Source organism: Diabrotica virgifera, chromosome 7 (genome assembly GCF_917563875.1).
Source record: "Diabrotica virgifera virgifera chromosome 7, PGI_DIABVI_V3a".
Lineage (NCBI taxonomy): Eukaryota > Metazoa > Arthropoda > Insecta > Coleoptera > Chrysomelidae > Diabrotica > Diabrotica virgifera.
The window spans coordinates 104,073,926-104,100,650 of record NC_065449.1 but is presented as its reverse complement, the minus strand read 5'-3'; the positions used below and the strand labels follow the sequence as shown (position 1 = coordinate 104,100,650).

The 26,725-nt window shown below is 33.3% G+C and overlaps 1 protein-coding gene across 1 annotated transcript in view; it reads left to right on the top strand.

Moving 5' to 3' along the window:
• Positions 1 to 5,785: 5,785 nt before the first annotated feature.
• LOC114328338 (uncharacterized) overlaps positions 5,786 to 26,725 on the top strand; it is a 336,316-nt gene continuing 315,376 nt past the window's right edge. Inside the window, exon 1 of the mRNA XM_050656916.1 lies at positions 5,786 to 5,805. Within this exon, the coding sequence (XP_050512873.1) occupies positions 5,802 to 5,805 (4 nt within the window). The 5' untranslated portion in view covers positions 5,786 to 5,801. The remainder of the gene's footprint in view (positions 5,806 to 26,725) is intronic.

The following is a 26,725-nucleotide window of genomic DNA, read 5'->3' as shown; positions in this document are numbered from 1 at the left end:
TAAAGTAGTGGAGTGTTAAAAACAACAATAGAACTCTTCAGAATCGCTGCAGAGGAATAAAATGGGCCGTGATGATCGCCATTGTCATGAAAGGATGAATCACACGAAGAAGCAGAACTTGAGTTAACTAAAAATAAGATTTCAGTTATAAAAAGAACATGTATGTAAGCTTACCCTCAGCAATATATCTGAAATTCTCTTTGGTTCGCTGATGAACTATAGCAATCATAAACTGATTGAGGCAAATAATCTCGTACATATAGATGGCTCTAATTCCGTATGTAGCTTCGTTATATTTATGTATATTCTAAAATTTCCAGTACCATACTCCATAAAAATCTCTAGATCATCACTTTGGAGAAGATCCATGTTTCCAAGCACAATTATCAAAATATCTGTATCAGAAGTTTTAATAAGAACATTGGTCTTTGCTAATGTATTAAGCTTACATACGTGATGAACTATCTTCGTGTAGGCTTCTTCGTGATTTTCGCAGGTCATGTTATCGTCGATCGACATTTCTATACCATCAGTATTTACAACATACGAATTACATAAATCATAATTTAAATTTATTAATAAATTACCAATAAAAGGCACCATCTCCTCTGTAGACCAATGTTCAATTAAAAATTTAACTACTTAAATTTAATATTTTTTAATTCCTTGGCAAAATCTGTTAGTATCCATACATTTCCGTTAGATGTTGAAGAATTACCTATAGCCCTTTTCATTCACATGCACGCGTTATTTGTTTCACCTGGCAGTTGGAAAATTACACCAAAAAAAACCTGTCTTTTTTAGAATATTTATTTTTAATATTAAAAAATACCCTGTCAAAATAACAATTCTACCTGTCCGGAAGAAATGTACATAGCTATGCATGTATAGTTGTATATTTTATACTCGTTAATAGTATGTACAGATCCAGATGAAATCTTCTGAAGTTCAGTTCAGATGCACCCCCTGAAGATAATCCTGGGGCGCCCATGGAAGTATCTTGCAGAGTTAAAATCGCCCTCAAATCGCCTGGTGTAGCGGTTACGCTATTAACTAAATAAATCCCATTAAAATTTCTTTAAAAATACCCCTCTAGAAATTTCGTTGGAAAAGCCTATGGAATCGCCCAGGTGCGTACTTTCGCAGCTAAGCATGAATAAAGCATCGCGCATGAATTCTATCGGATCGACACGAATCGATTTGATTGAACATTGAACGGCAGTTGGTCAGGAAACGGCTCTAAGGGCAGACGCCGCGCCGCTAGTGAGGTTATTTTCATTTTTAAGTGAAGGGATAGAAACAAATTTTAGATGGAAATCAAATAAATATAAGGAAATCAAACGTCAGCTAATACCATCTACAAAACTAGATAATCAAAATTAAACATCTCTTTGGACTTCTTCGCATAACAGAAGTGGATATTCCGGCGTGCCTGCCTTGTATCAGTAAGTACATAATACATTTATCTCTCATTCCTTCGTTGTGAAATCCAATGCATCATTGTAGTTAGATCTTTCGTTAGATTAATTTACCACATAAATTCCATATTATAGCTCATATTATCCTTTAAATATTTGCAAAGAACGTAGAAGGTCGAGTTTTTATAGTGTCAAACCTAAATTCTAATATATATTTTATACCTTATCGTTAGGCTTTTTACTTTAGTTTTTTTATCTGTGATTTATGGAAAGTTTTACAAATACTATACAGCCTTCTGACACGCCTATCTACTGCGCGAGTCTCTGTCATGTTACCTTGAAAATAGATTCAGAAATTTTGACATGACATATGTATACCTAACCTGAGTTTTTGTTTTGGGTCCAGTTCAGTGAACTGCTGTACTGGTCCACAGATTCTAATAAAGATTGTAATTAAACTTGATACATTTTTAGATTCCGTCACTTAGTTATTTAGCCACGTAACGTGACTCTATCACGTTAATTATGTACCTGATTTTTACAACATCAAGAATTTTCCGGTAGGACTTAACCCACCACAGCAGCCAACTAGCTTTGTTGTGCCAAGAGGATTTTCTTGAGGACTGTAGGACTGTAGGATCTTCCTAAGGACTTTTCATAAAGGACTATTTGCCCCATTTGACAACCGGCTGTTGTAAAAGCTAAGTTTGTTTACCTTTTTATATACTTTTGGGTCATATATATTTTCGTACAGTGTAAACTTATTGTCTGCATACGATAGAGTACATATTTTCGTGATAGATAGGGTTTTAGGTCGTTGTTTTTTTCTCTCTTTGATTCAGTATAAGTAGTAGTTAGTTCAAATAAATAAAATCAGGTCTTGTTTAATAATCATAAATAATTGTAGCTTAAAATTTGATAGGGAATCGGGGGTAAAATTTTGTCGCGGATTTTAAATAGGGAATATGTCTGGTAGGTTTGTTTGCATAAATATGATATAGACAGTCACTGACCAACTCATTTATACAACTCATTTATATAGACCTTTTTGCTATTCCAACGGACTTTGATTTTGGATTTTGTGATAAATACCTTCAGTGTGTAGTGGTTCATTGCATGTTAGTGGCTTTTTGGTCCTGTTTGACCGTTACACCACCCACTACCACTGTTATTGTGTTTATAGAGAGTTATATGTAACTTGTAATATATATATATATATATATATATATATATATATATATATATATATATATATATTGTTATATTTCTATTTGATATAAAAATTAAAATTTGATAATTATAAACAAAATTCACTTTAATATAAAATATTTTTAATTTTCTCAACCTCGGGCATATAAATTTAGAACAACCTGTATACAACAAATTGTTATATTTAATTTTAAGAAGTGATTAAATAAGACTCAAGTGAAATCGTTAATAGGTCATTATCGTTTGTTCGCGGAAGGATCGGTCATTAGCCGATGCTAAATAAGACTAAGTGGAAATAGAGAATAGGTCATTAAAATTTGTATATAGTAGAAAGTAATTTTAGAATGGGAATTAACTATTTTCTTTGAAATCCATTAAGCATATTTAGAAAGTTTAAAAATTGGTTTTGAGGAATACTGCGAATGAGAATTGGTGGTGGAAGTTTGATTTGTGAATCTGGAAGGGATATTTAGAAAGTAGGGGAATGAATGACAAATAGAGATCAGAATGTTTTGAGCTGTCGAGAAGTGAAGTCGAGTAGTAGACGGTAGTGTTCGAGGAGTGAGAAAGCCGGTGTAGTTCCGTGAGTGTGGAGTATCTATCGTGGAACGAGAAGTAGGCCAGGTCGAGAGTAAAAGAACCTCCTTGAGCCCAGAGTGTCCCGGTAGCTGATAGCAGTTTCGAAAAAGGTAGAACACAGCATCACGACAGAAGCAGGAAACGAGAGCTATACGAGCTAGTTTCAGAGGAGAACATTACTGGAAGCCAGGACGAGGTTTTGATTGCTGCCAAGGATAGCAGGAAACGGGTCTTGTGTGAAGACATTCTCAGTGCACCAGAAAAAGGTCAGTCTCATTTGTTTGGACATGAATGTATGGGTTTTTCGTAGTAAATACCACATTTAAAATTGAAGAAACATAATCAATAATATCAGAAAAGCTTCATCAAACTTAAATAGAATTATTGCTAATAAATCATAATAGTTAAATGTTAATAAAAACTTTCAATTGGAAATCAAAAGGAAATAAGATTCCCATGTGTAAATGTTATGTTTAAGAATAATAAGATATAGCAAATATTAAGCAGTGATTGCCATTTAAATAAAATAAACAATATTTTGATTACAATTGTAACCCATATGTGTTATTATTTTACTCTTTTCTTTCCTATCCCGATTAGGAACCATTAAGAAATACTTAGAAGCCACGTATGTAAGTAATTAATTTTATAAAAAGCCCTGAGATTGAAAACATATTGATATGTGATCTGGTAAATTAATTAGATTATTATTAATGCATTGATTAAATTAAATGACATATAAAACTATTATCTCATATCAATAATCAAGATCACAACAATATATATATATATATATATATATATATATATATATATATATATATATATATATATATAACATATTTATTATTAATATATTTGTAAGTATTAAAGTTGGTGTTTTATTTCAGTCTGTATTACCAGTATGTAACATAGCAAGATAAGATTAGTATTTAGTATTTTGTATTTCAGGTGGTCGTAACCAGTGTCATTTAGGTCCTGTTGTTCGTTACTTCAAAAAAATCTCGAGCTGTTCAAATTCTGGGCCCAAAACTTGGTTTTTCTTTTTCGCTACAATTAAGTAGAGTGAGCTTTAAAATATTGTGCCCCAGAAGTTGAGCTGTCCGAGTTGGCGCCCATTTTCTTCTCTCTTTATCGTCCCTTGTATCTCGATCTCTCTCCAGTGGTCTTACCTAGTTGTATTAAGTTTTTGTATTAACAGGTCTCATTTTCTTCCTAGTTACCATCATTTCATTATCAAATCTTTTCTTTTATATCTCTAAAGCCAATATTCGGTGTATTGAAGTTAGCCCGAATACTCACTTGAGATTTAGTGTCTCTCTGCCCTTTTGATTTTCCCTTCTGAGCTAAGCCACTCGTCATTTTTGTCTTAAATCTCTTCTCTCCTATTTCCCCATATTTCGTCATTCTTTTCTTAAAAAATCTCTATACCCAGAGTATAAAGGTTTCACTGGCCTCTTTATTTTTTTTATATTTAAATTAATATTAAATTTTATATTAAAATTAATTTAAAGTCACGCCAATGATATTTTTTGTAATATCAATGTTTACCCTTTTTTTTAACTTTGAGGGGATTTTTGGGGCAAATAACCGCTACCCTCCAGCCAGACCGGCATTTTTGTATTAGGCAATCATGGAAGAGTCACCTGAAAAAATTTTAGGTTGCCTAAAATACCTTCTCAAAAATGTCTCACAGCTCTCGGACCAATATATTTTACATTATGTACAACTTTGACCCATTCCTTTTTATTTCTGGCCAGCTTCCTTGCTTCTGTCCATGTTGTACCCGTTTTTCGTATATGTTTCCTAGGGTTATGTGCCATGTTTGTCGTGGTCTACTTTTCTTCTTTCTTCTTTGCGTTTTGCCTGCCAAATTTCTTTTACCGCTTTGCGCATTCTCCATTCTTTGAAGATGACCCTTCTTTCCAAAGGAAGTAAAATTTAAAACGAGTAAAAGTTTAATATATCGGATAAACTTGTAGTTTCGTACGCCATCTTGATTTTGTAGATACTTTTTAAAACGTAACATCAAATATCAAGTATTCTAGGAGAATTTGAAGGAGGTCGGAGTAAAATTCTGTAAATAGATAAAGATAATCTCCGAAATATTCGTCAAGTTCGGAAAGTTCTTCAAAGATGCGATATCACATCCAAACTCCATTTCAGATATCCATTTCAAACAATTATATGCATAAGTAAAATGCATAATGCAATTATATGCATAAGTGATAGCAGTAGTAAAAAGATTTTATTGATTGTTCTAACATTACCTGACATTATCAACTACAAAGTGTTCTGTTGTCGGTATCAATAAAGAACAAAACGAGCAGCAATAAAAAAACAGGATTATAGCTACAACAAATGTTGTTCTATTAACATTGTTTTCGGCAATGTTAATGAGTTGTAAGACAATATTTCCATTGTATATTTCATAACCATATCAACTAAATTCTAGACGAGGCAAACAGGTTCCTAATTATTGTCGCGCTGTTACATATTTTTATTGTGTGACCGTCGAGTGATGTATTTCGGGTGTGGAAATAATATAAAAAATATGTTTCTGTGTCATAACACCTGAATAGTAACTTTTACAAAATGTGTAAGTATAACAGCTAATTCACAAACCTCAATATTTACATATTTTTTGCTACTCTTTATAAAAATATGTAGTGGCAAAAATATTTTAATTTGCGAGTTACGAGTAACATTTCTCAGTTACTCGCAGTATTGTGTAATTTATTATTATTGTCAGTATTTATTTATTTGCATAAAGTACCTCGACAACTATAACCATTGGTACAGAAACACTAACGTCAGATATAATATGTTAAATAACGAAAGCCAATTATATAACTTTATCCAAAACCTGTGTAGTAGTTATTATTCAATGTTAAAACATGTCTATTATACATATTAAATCTTGAGGTAGAGCTGAGCGGCTTTTAGAACCAATTGATCCAGGGAAATAAGGCGAAAATATACCATGTTCGGGACACTTGTCCAGCCAGGTTTCAGATGGTTTTTTTGATACATTATAAATACAAAAATGCCCGTCGCATTTCGGACGAGAATTTTAGTTACTAACAAATAAGGATCAAAAATGGCAGTTTTTTCGTTTAAATCGGTACAGGTAAAAATAGGGTAATTAAATATCTTATTTAGAAGATTCACCTTTAAGTAGCTGAACAAAGGTTTAAAATGGCAGTTGAATTTTGGTACGATTATTTGTTGCTTCAGAAATTGCAAAATAAGAGTAAAATTTCGAAAATCAAAAATTTGCTATATATTTTGCGAAAATGAACTTAAGACTTTGATATTCCATGAAAAGTAGAGCCGAACAGTCCATATAATATACAAAAAAATTCAAGACTTCATTAGTCAATTATTTTAAATTTTATTCACTTTGTTCATCCCACAGAGCTGTTTTTTGCAATGTTATTTCTCAGAAAATGATAATGATAAAAAGATTTTGAGGGTACCACATGAAAGAAGAAGACCTATGTTTTTATTATTTTTAATACAAAATCAACAAAATTGATTTTTGCAATTGCAAAAACATTAATGATTCTAAATGGGAAATAAGCCACAATTTAACTAAAACAATGATTTTATTATTCGACGTCCACATCGGACGTCGTTGTCACAATACATTATTCTAAATGGCTTATTTCCATCAAGGGTGTGTATTTTTTAATTATACATAAAATTAAGGTAGATAATTTTGTCCAAAAAAATCAGGGGGACAACCCCCCTTATAACTTATAGGTGTGAAAAATAGATTAAAACCTATTCTGTCCTACAGGATATACGTGTAAAATTTCATAAAAATCGGTCAATCCGTTTCAGAGGAGTATGACATGAGGGGTATGTAACACTCTTACAGGAGAATTTTATATTTATAGAAGTAGCTGTGAATTAAATAAAAAAGAATGTGTGTGTACTTTGTACACACGTAAGAAGATATTCTTCTATTATATAGGCAATTTCAACGAAGTAAACATACTTAACAGGTTATTTGTATTTTATTTAAAAATTAAACTAACTTTCTTATCTACCACCTTCAAAAAATTTTTATTAAAACAACCAAAAATAAAAAAAAATATGAATCGCCCAGGATTCGAACCCGCGTCATTCCAATCTCGGAGCTAACGCCCTAGCAACTACACCAGCGAGGTCCTTCTAATTGACATGTAAGTTTCGGATATAATTACACAACACGGCGACAAATAGTGTAAATATTTTATTATTTTACTACAGAGAAACACAAATCCAAAAACACAAGAATTATAATAAATAATACATTTACTAAAAACACTAATATATTCTTTTAATGACTTATTTGCACGGATACAAATACATAAACACCTATCTTGAAAGATTAGCAAGGAACTACATACTGTCTGTGTGCGCAGGCGCGCAGATTTATGTACAATTTTACCCTCAATCGAATCGCGCCTAAAGAAGAATATCTTCAAAAAAGTGGCTAACTTTGACCGTAATTAACCTAGGCGAAAATTTTTTTTCAAAAATTTTTGTAAATATATTCGCTTTTCAAATGCCAAAGTAGATTTATTGTATAGTCAATGTTAACAAAGTTATTCAAATTATTTATAAGCCATAAATGACTCTACTTTATTAAAATATTTTCGGAATGGTCAAAATTACTTTTTATTGATTTTTTTTTTAAATAAGTTTAAAACATAAGTATTCTTCTTTCATGTAGATTCCACAGAATTGCTGTATCGTTATTATTTTCTGAGCAATAACATTGCAAAAAATAGCTCTGTGGGATAAACAAATTGAATAAAATTTAAACTTATTAACGAATCGTCTTAAAATTCAATCGCAATATCAAAATCTTAAGTTTATTTTCGCAAAAGTTATAGCAAATTTTTGATTTTCGAAATGTTAGTCTTATTGTGCAATTTTCGAAGCAACAAATGATCGGACCATAATTCAAAAACTGCCATTTTAAACCTTTTAAACCTTTGCTCATCTACTAAAATATAAATACTCTAAATAAGATATTTAATTACCCTCTATTTACCTGTAGCGATTTAAACAAAAATACTGCCATTTTTGACACTTATTTTTTAATAACTAAAATTCTCGTCCGAACTGTGACGGACATTTTTGTACACAGCATCAAAATTAACGTACCACCTTAAAAATACGACATTTTTTATGTCTCGTATTTCATAAACCTGTTGTCCTTAGTATATTTATAATGTATTAGGTATATAGTACCCAAAGAACCCATTTGCAACCTGGCTGGTCAAGGGTCCCGACAAAACCCTTATTTCTCTGGACTAAATAATATATGGTTTTTGCGATTTCTATAGGGTTGTTGAGTATTTCCGCAAGAGTAGGTTTCAAGTCCAATGCTTGATACAGGTTGGTGAATGATTTGCATTCGGTGAGGATGTGTTTCACGGTCAAGCAAACATTACATTCACAATATTAGACAATATACTATATCGCTTACTTGCCTGGATCTAACGTAGATGTAAGTAAGTATAAATATTCCTCATTTAGATTTCGCTCATCGCAAGCCCGCCGAGAGGGTGATCCATCCATCCAATGGCACTACAGCCCAAATCGAGCCTTGGCCTCCTTCAATAAGCTTCTCCAATCATTTCGATTTACCGCTGTTCTTTTCCATGAACGCGTTCCCAGGAAGTTCCTGGCATCCTCATCGACTTCGTCTTCCCATCTCTTTTTAGGTCTTCCAACCGGTCTTCTTCCCTGCATTCTTGCATTCAGCAATTTTCTGGGGATTCTATTCTCATGCATGCGGACCACGTGCCCTGCCCACCGTAATCTCTGCAGTTTAGTGTGTTGTGCTAGAGTTGGTTCGCTATATTGCTCGTATATTTCTCTATTATACCTAATTCGCCAGTTGTTATTTTCCCTTATTGGGCCCAGTATCCTACGTAATACTTTTCTTTCAAACACATCTAATGCATTGGCAGATTTCTGTGTCACCACCCATGTTTCGCAGCCATAACTTACTATGGGCCTGATTATTGTTTTATATACCCGGAGTTTTGTTTTCCGATGTACGTCTCGCGATTTGAATATGTGGCCCATCGCGAAATATGCTTTATTTTCCAGCACAAGCCTTCTATTTATTTCCGGTTCTTCTTCACTGCCTGCAACCAGATCCATTCCTAGGTACGTGAATCTATTCACATGTTCTATATCGTCAATAAAGTGTTGTTGCGCCGGTCTATTTGATCTGGTTTGTATGAGTAGTTTTGTTATATTTGTGTTTATTGCTAGTCCTACTGCTTCTGCACTCTGTTTCAACTCAACGTAGGTTTCTTCCGCTGCATTCATTGTTCTGCTCATTATGTTTATATCATCCGCGTATGCTGATAATTGGGTAGATTTGTTTGTAAGTATGTTATTTCCGCTTACCGTCAACCGTCTAATTACATATTCAAGAACAAGATTAAAAAGCGTTGGAGCCAGTCCGTCGCCTTGTTTCAGTCCTTGCGTTATCGTAAACGCATCAGTGATCTGTCCTTGAATACATACTTGTGCTTCTGTTTCTGTCATTGTCATTTGCACTAGTCGTATTAATTTTGATGGTATGCCAAATTCTTCCAATATATTAGGTAGAATTGTTCTATCTATTGAATCATAGGCTTGTTTAAAATCTACAAAGAGATTGTAAACGTCCATGTCATATTCCCATGCTTTGGCTAGTATTTGTTTAACTGTAAATAGTTGGTCAATGGTAGATCTATTTTGCCTAAACCCTGCTTGATATTCCCCGATGATTTTTTCCGTGAGAGGTTGAAGTCTTCGATTAAGGATGTTTGTGAATATTTTGTATCCCGAACAAAGTAAAGAGATTCCTCTATAATTCTGACACAACAGTTTGTCTCCTTTTTTATGAATAGGGCAGATTATACTTTTCTTCCATTGTTGGGGGATTTCTTCTTCTATCCATATCTCTCGTATTAGCTGATACATCTGTTGTGTCAAATTCCTTCCTCCTTGCTTGAGTCGTTCTGCCGGTATTTTATCTATTCCCTGTGCTTTATGGCTTTTTTGTATGTGGATTGCCGTTTGGACCTCCTCTAGCGTTGGGGGTCTAGTTAATTCATTTTCTTCTCCATCTTCCCCCAGCTCTTGTTGTTGTACCTCCTGCCGTGCCTGCTGCTGTCTCTGTTGTTGTAATGGTGGTTGTGCCCCTTTGTTTAATACTTCCTTAAAATATGTCATCCAGGTTATCTTAATTTCGTCCATATCGCTAATGATTTCACCCTTCTTATTTTTGCAGAGGCTAGTCTTCGGTTTGTATCCCTGTCTTAAATGTTTAATAAGTTGGTATGCACTACGTGTTTCGTTTTCCTTAAACTCCCTCTCTATGTTTAGTATCCGTTGGTTTTCGTACTTTCTCTTTTTCTGCCTGCACAGTTTATCTGCTCTTCGTCTTTTGTTCTCAAATTCTGTTTTTCTCTCTCTAGTACGTCTGAGTATGTAATTCTTATGTGCTTCATTTCTTTCCTGTATAGCTTCCTGTATACCTTTTAAACCTTTGCTCATCTACTAAAATATAAATACTCTAAATAAAATATTTAATTACCCTCTATTTACCTGTAGCGATTTAAACAAAAATACTGCCATTTTTGACACTTATTTTTTAATAACTAAAATTCTCGTCCGAACTGTGACGGACATTTTTGTACACAGCATCAAAATTAACGTACCACCTTAAAAATACGACATTTTTTATGTCTCGTATTTCATAAACCTGTTGTCCTTAGTATATTTATAATGTATTAGGTATATAGTACCCAAAGAACCCATTTGCAACCTGGCTGGTCAAGGGTCCCGACAAAACCCTTATTTCTCTGGACTAAATAATATATGGTTTTTGCGATTTCTATAGGGTTGTTGAGTATTTCCGCAAGAGTAGGTTTCAAGTCCAATGCTTGATACAGGTTGGTGAATGATTTGCATTCGGTGAGGATGTGTTTCACGGTCAAGCAAACATTACATTCACAATATTAGACAATATACTATATCGCTTACTTGCCTGGATCTAACGTAGATGTAAGTAAGTATAAATATTCCTCATTTAGATTTCGCTCATCGCAAGCCCGCCGAGAGGGTGATCCATCCATCCAATGGCACTACAGCCCAAATCGAGCCTTGGCCTCCTTCAATAAGCTTCTCCAATCATTTCGATTTACCGCTGTTCTTTTCCATGAACGCGTTCCCAGGAAGTTCCTGGCATCCTCATCGACTTCGTCTTCCCATCTCTTTTTAGGTCTTCCAACCGGTCTTCTTCCCTGCATTCTTGCATTCAGCAATTTTCTGGGGATTCTATTCTCATGCATGCGGACCACGTGCCCTGCCCACCGTAATCTCTGCAGTTTAGTGTGTTGTGCTAGAGTTGGTTCGCTATATTGCTCGTATATTTCTCTATTATACCTAATTCGCCAGTTGTTATTTTCCCTTATTGGGCCCAGTATCCTACGTAATACTTTTCTTTCAAACACATCTAATGCATTGGCAGATTTCTGTGTCACCACCCATGTTTCGCAGCCATAACTTACTATGGGCCTGATTATTGTTTTATATACCCGGAGTTTTGTTTTCCGATGTACGTCTCGCGATTTGAATATGTGGCCCATCGCGAAATATGCTTTATTTTCCAGCACAAGCCTTCTATTTATTTCCGGTTCTTCTTCACTGCCTGCAACCAGATCCATTCCTAGGTACGTGAATCTATTCACATGTTCTATATCGTCAATAAAGTGTTGTTGCGCCGGTCTATTTGATCTGGTTTGTATGAGTAGTTTTGTTATATTTGTGTTTATTGCTAGTCCTACTGCTTCTGCACTCTGTTTCAACTCAACGTAGGTTTCTTCCGCTGCATTCATTGTTCTGCTCATTATGTTTATATCATCCGCGTATGCTGATAATTGGGTAGATTTGTTTGTAAGTATGTTATTTCCGCTTACCGTCAACCGTCTAATTACATATTCAAGAACAAGATTAAAAAGCGTTGGAGCCAGTCCGTCGCCTTGTTTCAGTCCTTGCGTTATCGTAAACGCATCAGTGATCTGTCCTTGAATACATACTTGTGCTTCTGTTTCTGTCATTGTCATTTGCACTAGTCGTATTAATTTTGATGGTATGCCAAATTCTTCCAATATATTAGGTAGAATTGTTCTATCTATTGAATCATAGGCTTGTTTAAAATCTACAAAGAGATTGTAAACGTCCATGTCATATTCCCATGCTTTGGCTAGTATTTGTTTAACTGTAAATAGTTGGTCAATGGTAGATCTATTTTGCCTAAACCCTGCTTGATATTCCCCGATGATTTTTTCCGTGAGAGGTTGAAGTCTTCGATTAAGGATGTTTGTGAATATTTTGTATCCCGAACAAAGTAAAGAGATTCCTCTATAATTCTGACACAACAGTTTGTCTCCTTTTTTATGAATAGGGCAGATTATACTTTTCTTCCATTGTTGGGGGATTTCTTCTTCTATCCATATCTCTCGTATTAGCTGATACATCTGTTGTGTCAAATTCCTTCCTCCTTGCTTGAGTCGTTCTGCCGGTATTTTATCTATTCCCTGTGCTTTATGGCTTTTTTGTATGTGGATTGCCGTTTGGACCTCCTCTAGCGTTGGGGGTCTAGTTAATTCATTTTCTTCTCCATCTTCCCCCAGCTCTTGTTGTTGTACCTCCTGCCGTGCCTGCTGCTGTCTCTGTTGTTGTAATGGTGGTTGTGCCCCTTTGTTTAATACTTCCTTAAAATATGTCATCCAGGTTATCTTAATTTCGTCCATATCGCTAATGATTTCACCCTTCTTATTTTTGCAGAGGCTAGTCTTCGGTTTGTATCCCTGTCTTAAATGTTTAATAAGTTGGTATGCACTACGTGTTTCGTTTTCCTTAAACTCCCTCTCTATGTTTAGTATCCGTTGGTTTTCGTACTTTCTCTTTTTCTGCCTGCACAGTTTATCTGCTCTTCGTCTTTTGTTCTCAAATTCTGTTTTTCTCTCTCTAGTACGTCTGAGTATGTAATTCTTATGTGCTTCATTTCTTTCCTGTATAGCTTCCTGTATACCTTTTAAACCTTTGCTCATCTACTAAAATATAAATACTCTAAATAAAATATTTAATTACCCTCTATTTACCTGTAGCGATTTAAACAAAAATACTGCCATTTTTGACACTTATTTTTTAATAACTAAAATTCTCGTCCGAACTGTGACGGACATTTTTGTACACAGCATCAAAATTAACGTACCACCTTAAAAATACGACATTTTTTATGTCTCGTATTTCATAAACCTGTTGTCCTTAGTATATTTATAATGTATTAGGTATATAGTACCCAAAGAACCCATTTGCAACCTGGCTGGTCAAGGGTCCCGACAAAACCCTTATTTCTCTGGACTAAATAATATATGGTTTTTGCGATTTCTATAGGGTTGTTGAGTATTTCCGCAAGAGTAGGTTTCAAGTCCAATGATTGATACAGGTTGGTGAATGATTTGCATTTGGTGAGGATGTGTTTCACGGTCAAGCAAACATTACATTCACAATATTAGACAATATACTATATCGCTTACTTGCCTGGATCTAACGTAGATGTAAGTAAGTATAAATATTCCTCATTTAGATTTCGCTCATCGCAAGCCCGCCGAGAGGGTGATAGAGCGATAAAAAAGTTGAAATGGGTTTTCCCCAAAAAGTGCTTCATTTTTTGATATTTTACCAAAACCTGGCGAGTACTTTGGACTTTACCCGGGTAATCCTACAATTACCAGTTTACCTTACTCTACCCGTAACATATACAACAGGAGTAGTACCCCAGGATTGGTTACTGTCCACGTTTTTAACACTACCAAAGTCAGTACATGCGACAGAATGCTCCCAGTACAGAACAATTTCCTTCATAAGCCACACACTTACGATATTCCTCAAAATAATACATGCAATACTATACAAAAAAATGAAAGAAGATATAGATGACACTCAGTTTGGATTCAGAGGAGGACTAGGAACAAGAGAGTCTCTGTTCGCTTTTAACGTTTCCGCACAAAGACGACTAGATATGAACCAGGATCTCTATGTCTGCTTTATAGATTATCAAAAGGCTTTTTAAAGAGTACCACATCAGAAACTCGTAGAACTTTTACAGCCGAGACAGCCGAGATATACGGGTTATTGTCAATCTGTACTGGAATCAAAAAGCAAAGGTTAAAATCGAAAATGTCGAAACATAAACTAGAGAAATTAAAAGAGGTGTTGGACAGGTTTGCGTCTTGCCTCCATTGTTATTCAATCTGCACAGCGAACCTATTTTTAAGGAAGCAATATCAGAGGAAGACGAGAGTATATCAATAAACGGAAAAATCTTGAACAAAATTCGCAGACGACACCGCTATTTTTGCAGATAGTCTAGAAGCACTGCAACGATTTGTAAATAGATTACATCAAGTCAGTATAAAATATGGACTACAAATGAACGTTAAGAAAATCAAGTTCATGATTACTACAAATATCTGGGAACCTGGGCAAATGAAAACAATGACCAAGGTAGAGAAATCAGGATACGCATTGAAATTGTAAGACAAGCATTTATAAAAATGAAAAAAATTTTTGTTAATCGAGTCTTTCTTCTGGAGCTGAGGATAAGAGCCTTAAGATGCTACGTGTTCTCGACTTTGTTGTATGTAATGGAAAGATGGATACTAAAAGTAGACAATATAAAGAAGTTGGAAGCATTTGAGATGTGGTGCTATAGAAGTATTAGGAAAATACCATGGATCCAACGAGTTAAATGCAGAAGTGTTAAGAAAGCTACAAAAGAATTGCGGGGTGATAAAGAACATCAAAACAAGGAAGTTGGAATATTTAGGCCACATTACCAGAGGTGCGAAATATGAGATATTAAGGCTCATAATGTACAATAACTACAAGAAGAAGAAGAAGAAGAATGGCACCAGTAGTCCTTATACCACGTTTTTTAAAATAAAATCAATACTCCTATCGATTTGTAATGGCATAAGAGATAAAATCGTCGCAGAACATGTGATTATCTTTATAAAAAAAATTCAATTTCCATGCACACTTTCCTAGGAAAACGCACAGTTTTCATATATTTTACTCTCCTTGATTTCATCTTTCAGTGCTCTCAAAGGCTAGGGGATAAAATCGTGGTTGAACTTTTATTGAAAGCCGAAGATCTATGATAATAAGGATACCTTTTTTATCGACAAGGTTGTATGACCTTTTATTTGGAACACCAGTAGTGTCAATCGTTCTTTGTAACATCGTGCTTCTTTTGCAAATCTTCCATTTTCAGACATTTCTCTTGAAACCACACTTCTTTGCTGTGCTTTGCTTCTTTTGCTTCTTATTTCTTTCTGTAGGTCGCTGTGTTTTTGAGAAACTCGGATTTCAAATTTCTTTCTTTCTTCCATAGTATTTGATATTATCATCGTTCATTCGCTATCGATTTTTATATTTAATTTTGAGTAAGTCTAAAGTAGTTTTGTTTATATATATGAGGCACTCAGAGCAACAATGGCCTAACCCACAATCCACAATTATAGCAAAACGCTTTTATTGCGTTAAATTTATCCCTTATTTAAGTATTTTTAGATGCACAGTGGCTGAAGCATTGGTTGCTTCCGCAACTCCGCATCTGAAAATACTTAAATAAGGGATAATTTTAATGTAATAAAAGAGTTTTGATAAAATTGTGGATTGTGGGTTAGGCCATTGTTGCTCTGAGCGCCTCATATACTAATGCCAGTGGTCTTCAATATGTTGAATATGAAGCTCTTTGTCTTCTTCAAATTTAATTTCCAAACTAGTTGTGAGTAGTTGATGAAGGTAACCTGTGTAGTCATGCTTATATTATAATTATTATTCTAACACTATTTTGTTTTATGTAATATTATTAATACAATAGAAGTTATTAAAAATTACACATAGGTACCTACCATATTATTTTCACTTTGTGGTCGATTATGTGGGGGTGATGTGAGATATTATTTTTAGACGCATCCAGGATATCAGGTTCGTTAAAATTTTAAATTAGCTTTTGAATAAATCCGATATTATCTGCGTATATAGTTGTTACTTTTAATTAAATTTTGCATCCACATTTTCTTAATCATATTTTTTTAATCACTCTACGTGTATGGTGCATTATTTCGCGAAAATTATTATTCATCCAGAGTGCACTTTTTGATGAAGTTTTAATTTATGTTAATTTATGATTTTTTAATAATTCGCTGACAAGGCTGTTATCTTAATTATAGAGCATTTCGGAAATTTAAATTTTATTTACAACTTTTTTACCATAAGCCGCTAACGAGAAATACTTTCATGAATAAAATGTTTATGGTTTCTTTAATATAAAGAAATTTATGGCACTTGCGTTGTTAAATCAAATTAACAGGAAATTGTTTAACTGGAAACAATGAAATATGGCATTGTTTATCAGATAAGTTTTCGACACAAACTCAAATCTGAAGGAATCTCTTGTAAATATTTTTAAAGTACTAATTATGTGTAGGATATTATACATCGTCGTTGATAAAACTGTATTAAAAATACTAACTTCTCAGACGAAATATACGAGGTAAAGTATTAATGTCATGGACAAAGAGCTTGTAAGAATAGCAATGTCCGTTATCAGTTTTCCTACTGTCACTGGATATAGAGGTTTTTGCAAAAAAACTATGTATGGATAAAAAAGTCTTATAAAGAAATCGTACTTTGTACTAGTCGTCAAATACAGCTTGAGAATTGGCTATTTTGCCATCTGCGTAGAAATTTAAGTGAGAACACACTCCGAAGAAAATAGATGCCTGATGCACTATCTAGTACAGGGGTGGGCAAACATTTTTTAATAAGGGCCACAAAAGGTTTTTGGTCTATTACCAAGGGCCGCAATGTTTTCGAATTTTTAACTTGGGGTGGGGGATGTTAAGCAATTTTTTAATTTGTTTGAAACTAGGGTAGAATTATTTTATTTTTAAATTAAATAAACATATTCAGTACAATTCAAAGAATATCCGACCAAAATGTTTCAAGGCCAACTATTTAAAAATAAGCCAACAGTGACAAATTTTTACCGACACCTAATCAAAATGAATTTTTCAGTAGATATCAGAACTCGTTATTGTATCATATGAAACAAAAAATTCAAAAATATTTTATTAGGTTATGAGTTTCTCGAGATAACACTGTCGAGTTTTTTTTTAGTTTTGACGAGTTTTGCGTTTTTGATATCACTCAGAAATGAAAATACCGAAATAGTGAAAATCAACACATTTGTTACTGTTACCTCACGAAATGTCTAAAGAAAATATATTAAAAATTTCATGTGGATCTGTCAAGTAACCTTTGGGTTACAATGTCCACCGCCTATAAAAAGCAGTTGAGCAGTTTTGACAACTTTAATTTTCAATTTCTTCTGTCTGTCCAATCGTAAAATGATGCACATCGGAATATGTTTTTAAATTACAGAGTAATTTAAAAAATAAATGGAACAGCTGTTGAACGTTTCTCACTACGCTCAACAAGCTGCTGCACAGCGAGTCGAAGGTAGGGATAACATGCTGTATTTCTGCTAGTTTTCCTACTTTCAAACTGAAATTTTCAGAGAATATTTTTGAAATTATGTATTTTCATACAAAATAATAAAAAAAATCAAAAATTTCAAAATTTTCAAACTATATCCCCCTAGACCACATCCGAACTTATTTAAGCACTGTATTTGCCGCAAATATACAGGGTATTTCATTGAGAAACGGGAATACTTAAATTGTGAATAGAGAATTATTGCCTCAATGATTTTTATAACTGAGTTACAGGGTGTTTTATCGATCTTGCCCATGTCTTTCTGGAAGAATAACTTTAGAACCACCTTGTATATTTTTTGATATTCGACATAAATATCTCTCATTTAAAATCCGAACCACCCAACTTCTAATCACAAGAATAATCCAGATCCGGACTAAACAAAATTATTGGGAAATAATTGGAATATTTCTTTCTTTTTTATATGATTAATTAATATGAGTAGTTTGAATTTCATTACAAAAGTTTCATTTTGCGATCAACACTTATAAATTTAGCAAAGTAGCAGTGTTTAATTTCTAAATAATTTCCTCCTTTAATTCACAGCATCTTTTAAGAACCTTTTCTAAACTTAATTATCGAATATGATTGTTGATTGTGGTATAAGAAATCAGTATGTTCTGTCTCTAACTCTTCCAAAAATGCTTTGAATTCACGATGATTTAATCCTATTGAACTAATACAGTTAACAATAATAGTTATAATTGAAATGACGTTGTCCTCTTGCAAAACATTTTTTATCTGATGATGGATTATGCAGTGAAGAATAATAAATCATGTTCTGGAAACTGTTAAATGTAATCTTTAAGTTTTCTCAACGTTAAAATATTTGCTCCTCTTAAATTTGGTGCTACGTCAGTTGTTACTCTTACTAGGTGGTTACGGTTTAATTCAAAATTTTTACACAGTTCCTGACTACTTCGAAAATATCATTTTCATTTGTTGAAATTTCATGGATTTCATTGAGGGAGCCGATAAATCGCTGTACCAAAAACCCAAATCATTGCCCGCGTTATGTTGAAAATTTGCGGAAAAATCACCCACTGCGAAAGTGATAATATTAATAGCTGCATTATCTATCTATATTTAATTATCAATATTACCAATAATTAGAAAAAAACTTGAAATGAAAATAATTCACTTTTTCTCCTCGGAGCGCAAAAAAAATGTCTAAAGGGCCGCATGCGGCCCGCGGGCTGCACTTTGCCCACACCTGATCTAGTATGTAGTGAAGTTTAATATTGTGTGTTGGAGATCCCTTTTAAAGGATAAGATGTATTTTGACACCTTTCGTATTTCTTTATATTTTTATCTTCTGTTCTTTCCCCTATTTGACATTCTTATTTTCTATTTAAATAGGGCCCAATATCTAATTATAATCCAACGTGTAGTTCGACGTAATCCTAAGTAAGTCCACGGTTACTCCCAAGTTAGTTCCAGTTAGTCTCAGGTTATGCCATGATTCGGAATTCATTTTTATCTCATTGTTAGTCCCAGGTTATTCCATTGGGAATCCATTTTTATCCTGATTAAGGATACAGTTTTCTTAGCTCAGTATGGAGGCCCCCGATTATTCTGGAGTTGACAACACAGGAGGCCAACGTCCAGTTAATCTAATTTCAGCTGAATTTTTTGCTTTTTAGCTCATTGTGAATACTTTTTCCTTGACTGGCGAAGCATCAAATGATGAACAGACATGCAGATGTTTACGAATTAAGCAAACAGTTTCTAAAATATATAAAGAATGAAGTATTTTTTGTAATTTAAAAATAACGTCTAATTGGGCAACTATACTAGAATCCCAAAAAGAAAGACCGTATAGAAGATGAGACTCGAACAAGGAAAAATATGTATGTTATTTTAGAAGATGCTAAATTGAGTTTCTTCGAAACAGATCTTATAGCATAGCAGACTGAGGTGAGTTTCTTACTTAACAAATCGATATGAAGGGACCATTTGAGGTTGCTGTCTAAAAAAATACCAAGACAGTTTACAGAATCTACGGTGGAGATGTGGCTGTTATGAACAAGTACGGGTTGAAGAGCACTTTTATGCTACTGCCTTATCCACGTTAAAAGAGAGTAAATTAGAGTCAGACCAGGTTTTTATCGTAAGCAAATCAGAAGTTGTAAAAATAAAAATAAAAAGGGGAAAAAGAAAATAAGGGAAATGATAGGCTCCTAGAACTAAACCAGAAATAATGTATAAAGAAGAGAAAAATAATGGTTTTAAAACTCGTCCAAATAATGGTTTACAAAAAAAATTAAACAACACAGAATTATATATTTGAATAGGAATAAGAAACAAGTTATAGTTAAAAATGAATAACCATGTTCAATTTCGATGCAAAACGAAAACACAGGCGAACCATATTCTAGTCCAATCAGAGAGTGCTGCAAGCACCCCCACCGGTTTCGAAACTTATTAGTCTTTTATCAGGAGGCACATATGCTGCTCTCCCTGATCCAACCAAAACAAACCCCAGCGTGCAGTCCTGGATTGCAACGAACGAAATGGCATAGATGCCCTAGCGGCAACTGCTAACAAAAAGACTAAGTTTTCACTCTAATGGCATATAAAACAACATAATGCTATTCTACACCCCACCAGAATGAAAACAATGGGAACCTTCTCTGGTTACACCTCCGAGGCTTCTACAATTTGCAAGCCATACGGATGCTGAGACTAAGGAAGATGAGGGAATTCTACAATTTACAATTCACGTCACATCTGCTCAGCGCGGTAAAGTTCCAACGAGAAGTTTATAGTTATTTAAATACTTATAATTTATACTCTACAAATATAATTAGGTATTCATCTTCCTATTCAGAAAATTATTGTGACTTTATCAGCCGTTCTCTTCTGAAGAGCTATAATGAGTGGTAAACAAAACATTCTCTCCTATTTCTTAGCCAGGATATTCTTTATCTTCTTGGATTTCTCTTTGATTTGATCGTCCCTTCTTATTCAATCTAGGTCATTCAATCTAGGGAATTCACAAATACATTTTGATCCAACTTAGATACTAACAAATGTTTTTTTTTAATTCAGATTATTTTTTCTCTTACAAGCCATAATATAGCCGTATATAGAAGACGTAGCATCGCCACATTCTTTTGCTAAGTTGGTTACAGTTTCAAAGAACGTTAATAACAACGTTAATTTTAACAATTTATCTTTAAAATGTACGAGAATTATGTGAAGATAGCAGACGATTTCAAGTAGCAGCAAAATAAAAGAAAAATCATGCGACTAATTGGTAATTATAACATATCAGAAAAAAAGCGACGTATGTACATACTTAGATTCTACACACGCACTTCAAATTCTAGAAAAGCAGCATAAGCAGTGATAAGTTTGAAATTGTCTACAAAATAGAAATCTTCAGCTAACACTAATCTACAGAAATCAATGTATCAATACAAATCAATACATATACAAACGCTTAATAATCACCTGAAAAAAAATTAAATCTACACCTTATATCCTTTTAGTAGTACAATCCATAATTTGTAGTACGTATATGGATACGGATGATAAATTGATATTTTGAAGAATTTATCAACAACTATTAAAACATATAATTGTTACTAACTATAAATAATAAATACCGCTTAGAAAATTTAGAAATCTATCAAGGGAAATATTTTAGATAATAGTACATTCTTTCACGGTTTTTGCGGTGAATTTTAAAGAACTGCTTGGATTGAGATGAAATTTGGCATACGCATAGCTAACGTGTCAAAGAAAAACAGTGATATTGTGCCGATGTGTGCTTTTGCCCTGGGGGTGACTTTCACACAATAAGTCCGGAAATAGATAACCGGACTAATATTAAGTAACTTTTGTTCTATAGAGCTTTTTCGCCAAGGCATCACTTTTCGAGTTATTTGCGAGTGAATATGTTCATTTTCAACAAAATAACCACGTTTTTAGACGGTTTTGCGCAAATAACTCAAAAAGTAAGTATTTTGTCGAAAAAACGTCCGTAGCAAAAATATAGCCTGTAAAAAAATAAAAAAAGGTGTACGCTTGAGGTCTCTAGACCTCGTAGAACCAGAGTTATAGCCAATGAAAAATAGGTTCATATTCGCCAAATTTCAAATAGGATATTTCAACGTGAAATATGCAAAAAATAAAGCACTTTTTGGGGAAAACCTATTATAACTTTTTTAAAGTGTTTAAAAAATGCATTATTCCTGTTTTTATAAAAAGTTTCTAGTATCAAATTTAAGCAATTTACGCTCAAAATTAAGTTGCTCCCTTTTGCTTGGAAAAAAAAATCGGGAAGATCACCCCCAATTAGCAACCTAAATGAAATTAATCGTTACCGCTCCACAAATTATTTTACTTATGTTGTGTTTATATGATATGTAAGTTTCATCGATCCAAAGTGCTTATTTTGGACAAAATTTGGTTTTAAAATAAAATTTTTAAAATTTTTAAATTTGAAAAATATGGTTTTTTTCAAAATAACTTAAAAATTGTTAGAGATACCAAAAATCTCAAAAAACAAAAAAGTCAGTATTGCTTTTCTGAATATCTTGTATTTTTTGTTTTCCTGTAAGACAAAAATTGATTTGGTGTTTCTAAATTTGCATACACTCGCGATCAGTGACTCGTTCAAGCCCTTTTAACTACAGCTCTTGCAAAAATAATGACTTTGAACCGATGAAACTTACAGATCATATAAACAATACATACACGAATAAAGAAACTTGTGAAGTGGTAACGATTAAGTTCATCTGAGATACTAATTAAGAGGTGATTTTCCCGGGTTTTTACCAAAAAAAAAAAGAAACTAACTTTATTTTGAGCGTAACTTGTTTACTTTTGATGCTACAAATTTTTTTATAAAACAAAATGAAGCTTTTTTTAAACACTTTAAATAATTTAAAATGAGTTTTCCCTAAAAAGTGCTTCATTTTTTGGTTATTTCACGTTAAAGTATTCCATTTGGAATTGAACGAATATGAACCTATTTTTCATTAACTATAGCTTCGCTTTTACGAGGTATAGAGACCTAAAATATACACCATTTTTTAAAATTTTTTGCTGGCTATATTTTTGCTAAGAATATTTTTTTCGACAATATACTTACTTTTTGAGTTATTTGCGAAAAACCGTCTAAAAGCGTGGTTATTTTGTTGAAAAATGAACATGTTCACTCGCAAATAACTCGAAAAGTATGAAAAAACGTATGACTTAATGAAAAAACTCTATCGAACAAACGTTACTTAAAATTAGTCAATTTATCCATTTCCGGACTTACTTTGGACGTATTTTTTTTCACCCCCCAGAAGGGGTGAAACTCACCCCAGGAGAAAAGTACACATCGGTACAATATCACTTTTTTTCTTTGACTTGTTAGCTATGTGTATGCCAAATTTCATGTCAATCCAAGCGGTTCTTTAAAATTTAGAGGTTTTGCAATATTTTACCGTTAAAGAACGCACTATAAAGTAAAATATATAGTTTAATGTTCGCAGTGTAATTACTATTTAGAAGAACGAAGGATACGGTATTGATATAAATCTATTATCTATAGATATCCAACATAAATATATATTATCAACTGTTAGTTAAAATTAAATAAATGAATATATTACAAACTTAATCACATTGACGAAAATTACAAAAAGACTGTTTCGACAGATGAGGAAAATAATCAATTAACCCAAATAAAGAAGTAAAAGATCACGTTTTTTTTTCTGCATTTATTGGCTTTTTTGCAATTCCTTTGTTTAAATTCATGCTTCATATAATTTTATTATTATTAGTTCTTTCTTCATCAAAGTAATTGATGAACAAAATACTTTGAGCATTCCAAAATTGTAAATCAAAAACTAATAACTGAGTTTTGTGTTTGTGATAACTGTATCTAGGTGCATTACACCTGCTGGTGATCATTCATCTAACTGCTGATTTAACTGCCAAGTGAAATTCGTCTAATAATTTCATCCATTTTCAATATCCATGCAGAAGCTCCTATTCCCTGCCAAAAATAACGGGCTCCCAGGATAGGGAACTTTTTAATTATGTAAAAAGTAAGAAGATTGCATACTTAGGTTAGGGTACCTATTACGAAGAAAACGATACATTTTTCAGCAACTGGTACTCGAAGGAAAGATAAACGGTAAGAGAGGTCTAGGGTGTAAAAATATGTCATGTAATATTCGCTAATGATCAGCAATGGAATCCACATCTATGAAATGCTTCTTCTTCTTGCAGTACCGTCCCCTACCGGAGGTTGGCTACCATCACAGCAATCTTAACTTTGTTGTCTGCAGCTCTGAACAACTCTATTGAACTGCACCCATACAACTCCCTTAAATTTCGCAACCAGCAAATCATCCTACGTACCACATTTCTCTTTCCCGAGATTTTTCCTTGGATTATGAGTCTTAGCAGAGAATACTTTTCTCCTCTCATTATGTGGCCTAGATATTCCAGTTTTTTCGTTTGAATGGTTTTTATGACTTCGCATTCTTTCCCCATCTTCAGCAAAACATCTTGATTTGTTACTCTTTCTGTCCATGGTATTTTCCACATTCTCCTGTAGCACCACATCTCGAATGCCTCAATGTTTTTGATGTTTATCTTTTTCAGTGTCCAAGCTTCCATGCCGTACAGCAGAACGGAGAAAGAGATGGCATGATGGAACTGGAGCAGGTACCACGGAATAGGTTCCAATCGTCTATTCCACGCACCAGTGACAAAAAGTCGACGGCATCGGTTTCGATTCCAACAGCGCCGCATCGACCGCAATCGGCAATTTACAATAAACTCGAACTGGATTCTTGCTCGGAATAGGTTTTAGCACAGCTATTTAGACATCGAAAGAGCCACCGTAGTTAAGCCACAGGGAACGCATCGGTTACATTCGTTTCGATTAGGGATGGTATGATGGAACTGGAACGGGTACGTCGGAATATGTTTCAATCGACTATTCCACGTATTACAAGTGACAAAACTTTGACGGCATCGGTTTCGATTCCAGCGCCGGCCGAAGTTGAGTACACTTTCTGGAACGACCGGGCAAGAGATTTGAAATGAAATTTGAACTGATCTCTCAGAATAGGTACCATAGAGAAACGAATCGGCGGCGTCTGTTTCAATTCCAACATCTCACATCTGTTTAATGTGATGGGTTCAAAATCATTTCTGGTCGATACGGATGTAACAGATTTCTAATTTATGGCGGGTATAGTTGTCATTTAAAACTGTTTCATTTTGACTCTTTCGCATTATGTTTTTATTTATATGACTGTAATCTAATCGATCCTACCTTCTGTAATAACTTAGTGTCTTCATTTTCCATTTGCATAAACGAATTCTGAATAAACCTCGACTTTAGGTAATTTAAAAACCCATAATTACATGTAAAAAAATTTGTTTTAATAGTTGTAATACAGTGAGCACGTAAAGGTTGGAATAAATTCATTTTCTCGAGAATGGACGATTTTGGAAAAAAATCCCGAAACAGGTCAATTTTTATTTTTAAATTGCGACTTTTTGGCATGTTTATCATACTAGTGACGTCGCCCATCTGGGCGTGATGACGTCATCTATAATTTTTTTAAATGGGAATAGGGGTCGTGAAAGGTAATTCAATTCTCTATTTAGTAGTATAAACATTAACATAATTATTTATACAGGGTGTCAAAAAAAATTTTTTATTAATATTATTGACATAAAAAGAAGAATGTGTGTAATTTATTTAACTCAAAATACATATTACTGCTATCAGAAAACAGGAAATAATGTTTATTTGACAAGTAAATATTGTTTTTTCTTAAATTAATATTAAAGCAGCCATCGACCTTCCTCTTGACAGTTTGAACATTTAATTTAAGCGAAAAGCAATGATTATTTTTCAAATAAACAAATTTTTCTGTTTTCTGAGAGCAGTAAAATGTATTTTGGACTAAATAAATTACATGTATTCTTCTTTTTATGTCAATAAATTTAATTAAAAAAAATTTTTTTGGGCACTTTGTATAAATAATTATGTAAACGTTTATATTACTGAATTGAGAATTATATTACCTTTCAAATGAGCTATCAAATTACCCCTATTCCCAATAAAAAAAAATCATTGATGACGTCATCACGCCCAGATGGGTAACGTCACTAGTATGATATATATGTCAAAAAGTCGTAATTTAAAAATAAAAATTGACCTGTTTCGGGATTTTTTTCCAAATTCATCCACTCTCGAGAAAATGAATTTATTCCAACCTTTATGTGCTCACTGTATAGATTTACGAATTGTAGGAAAAACATGGTAAGAAATATAAATATATTTAAAAATCAAATTAAATACATCCTCTAGATTAAAAATACAATTTATAGAAAATACCCACTAGTTTTATCGTTTAAATTTAATGCAGCCAGTGGCGGTGCCTGGTGTAAAATATTGGGGGTGCACACATAATATTAAGATATAAAAAGACCTCTAGACCTTATTTCCGTAGGTAAAATTTTTTGAATGTCGTCAAATTGTAAAAATCAAAGGACGTTATTAAAAATTACAATAAATAATTTATTTTATTGACTTAAAATTATAATTTAGTGTTTAAATGTTACAAGCAAGTTTTGTAACGAAAGTCAGTCGCCTTTTTTTTAGATACATTATTCACAAACAAATTCAGTAAAATTTGGAATTTCTTGAATAATTCCTTTTTAATTGAAAACATTGAGAGTGCAGTTAAACGATCCTGGCCCATAGCTATTCTAACAAAAGTTTTGATATATTTCAATGCAGAGAGACATCGTTCTGTTTCTGCAGTTGTCACTGGCATCGTAACAAGTAATTGAAGGATTGAAATTATTTCAGAAAAATCGTCTTGTAAATTATTTTTAATCAAAAATTTAGTTAA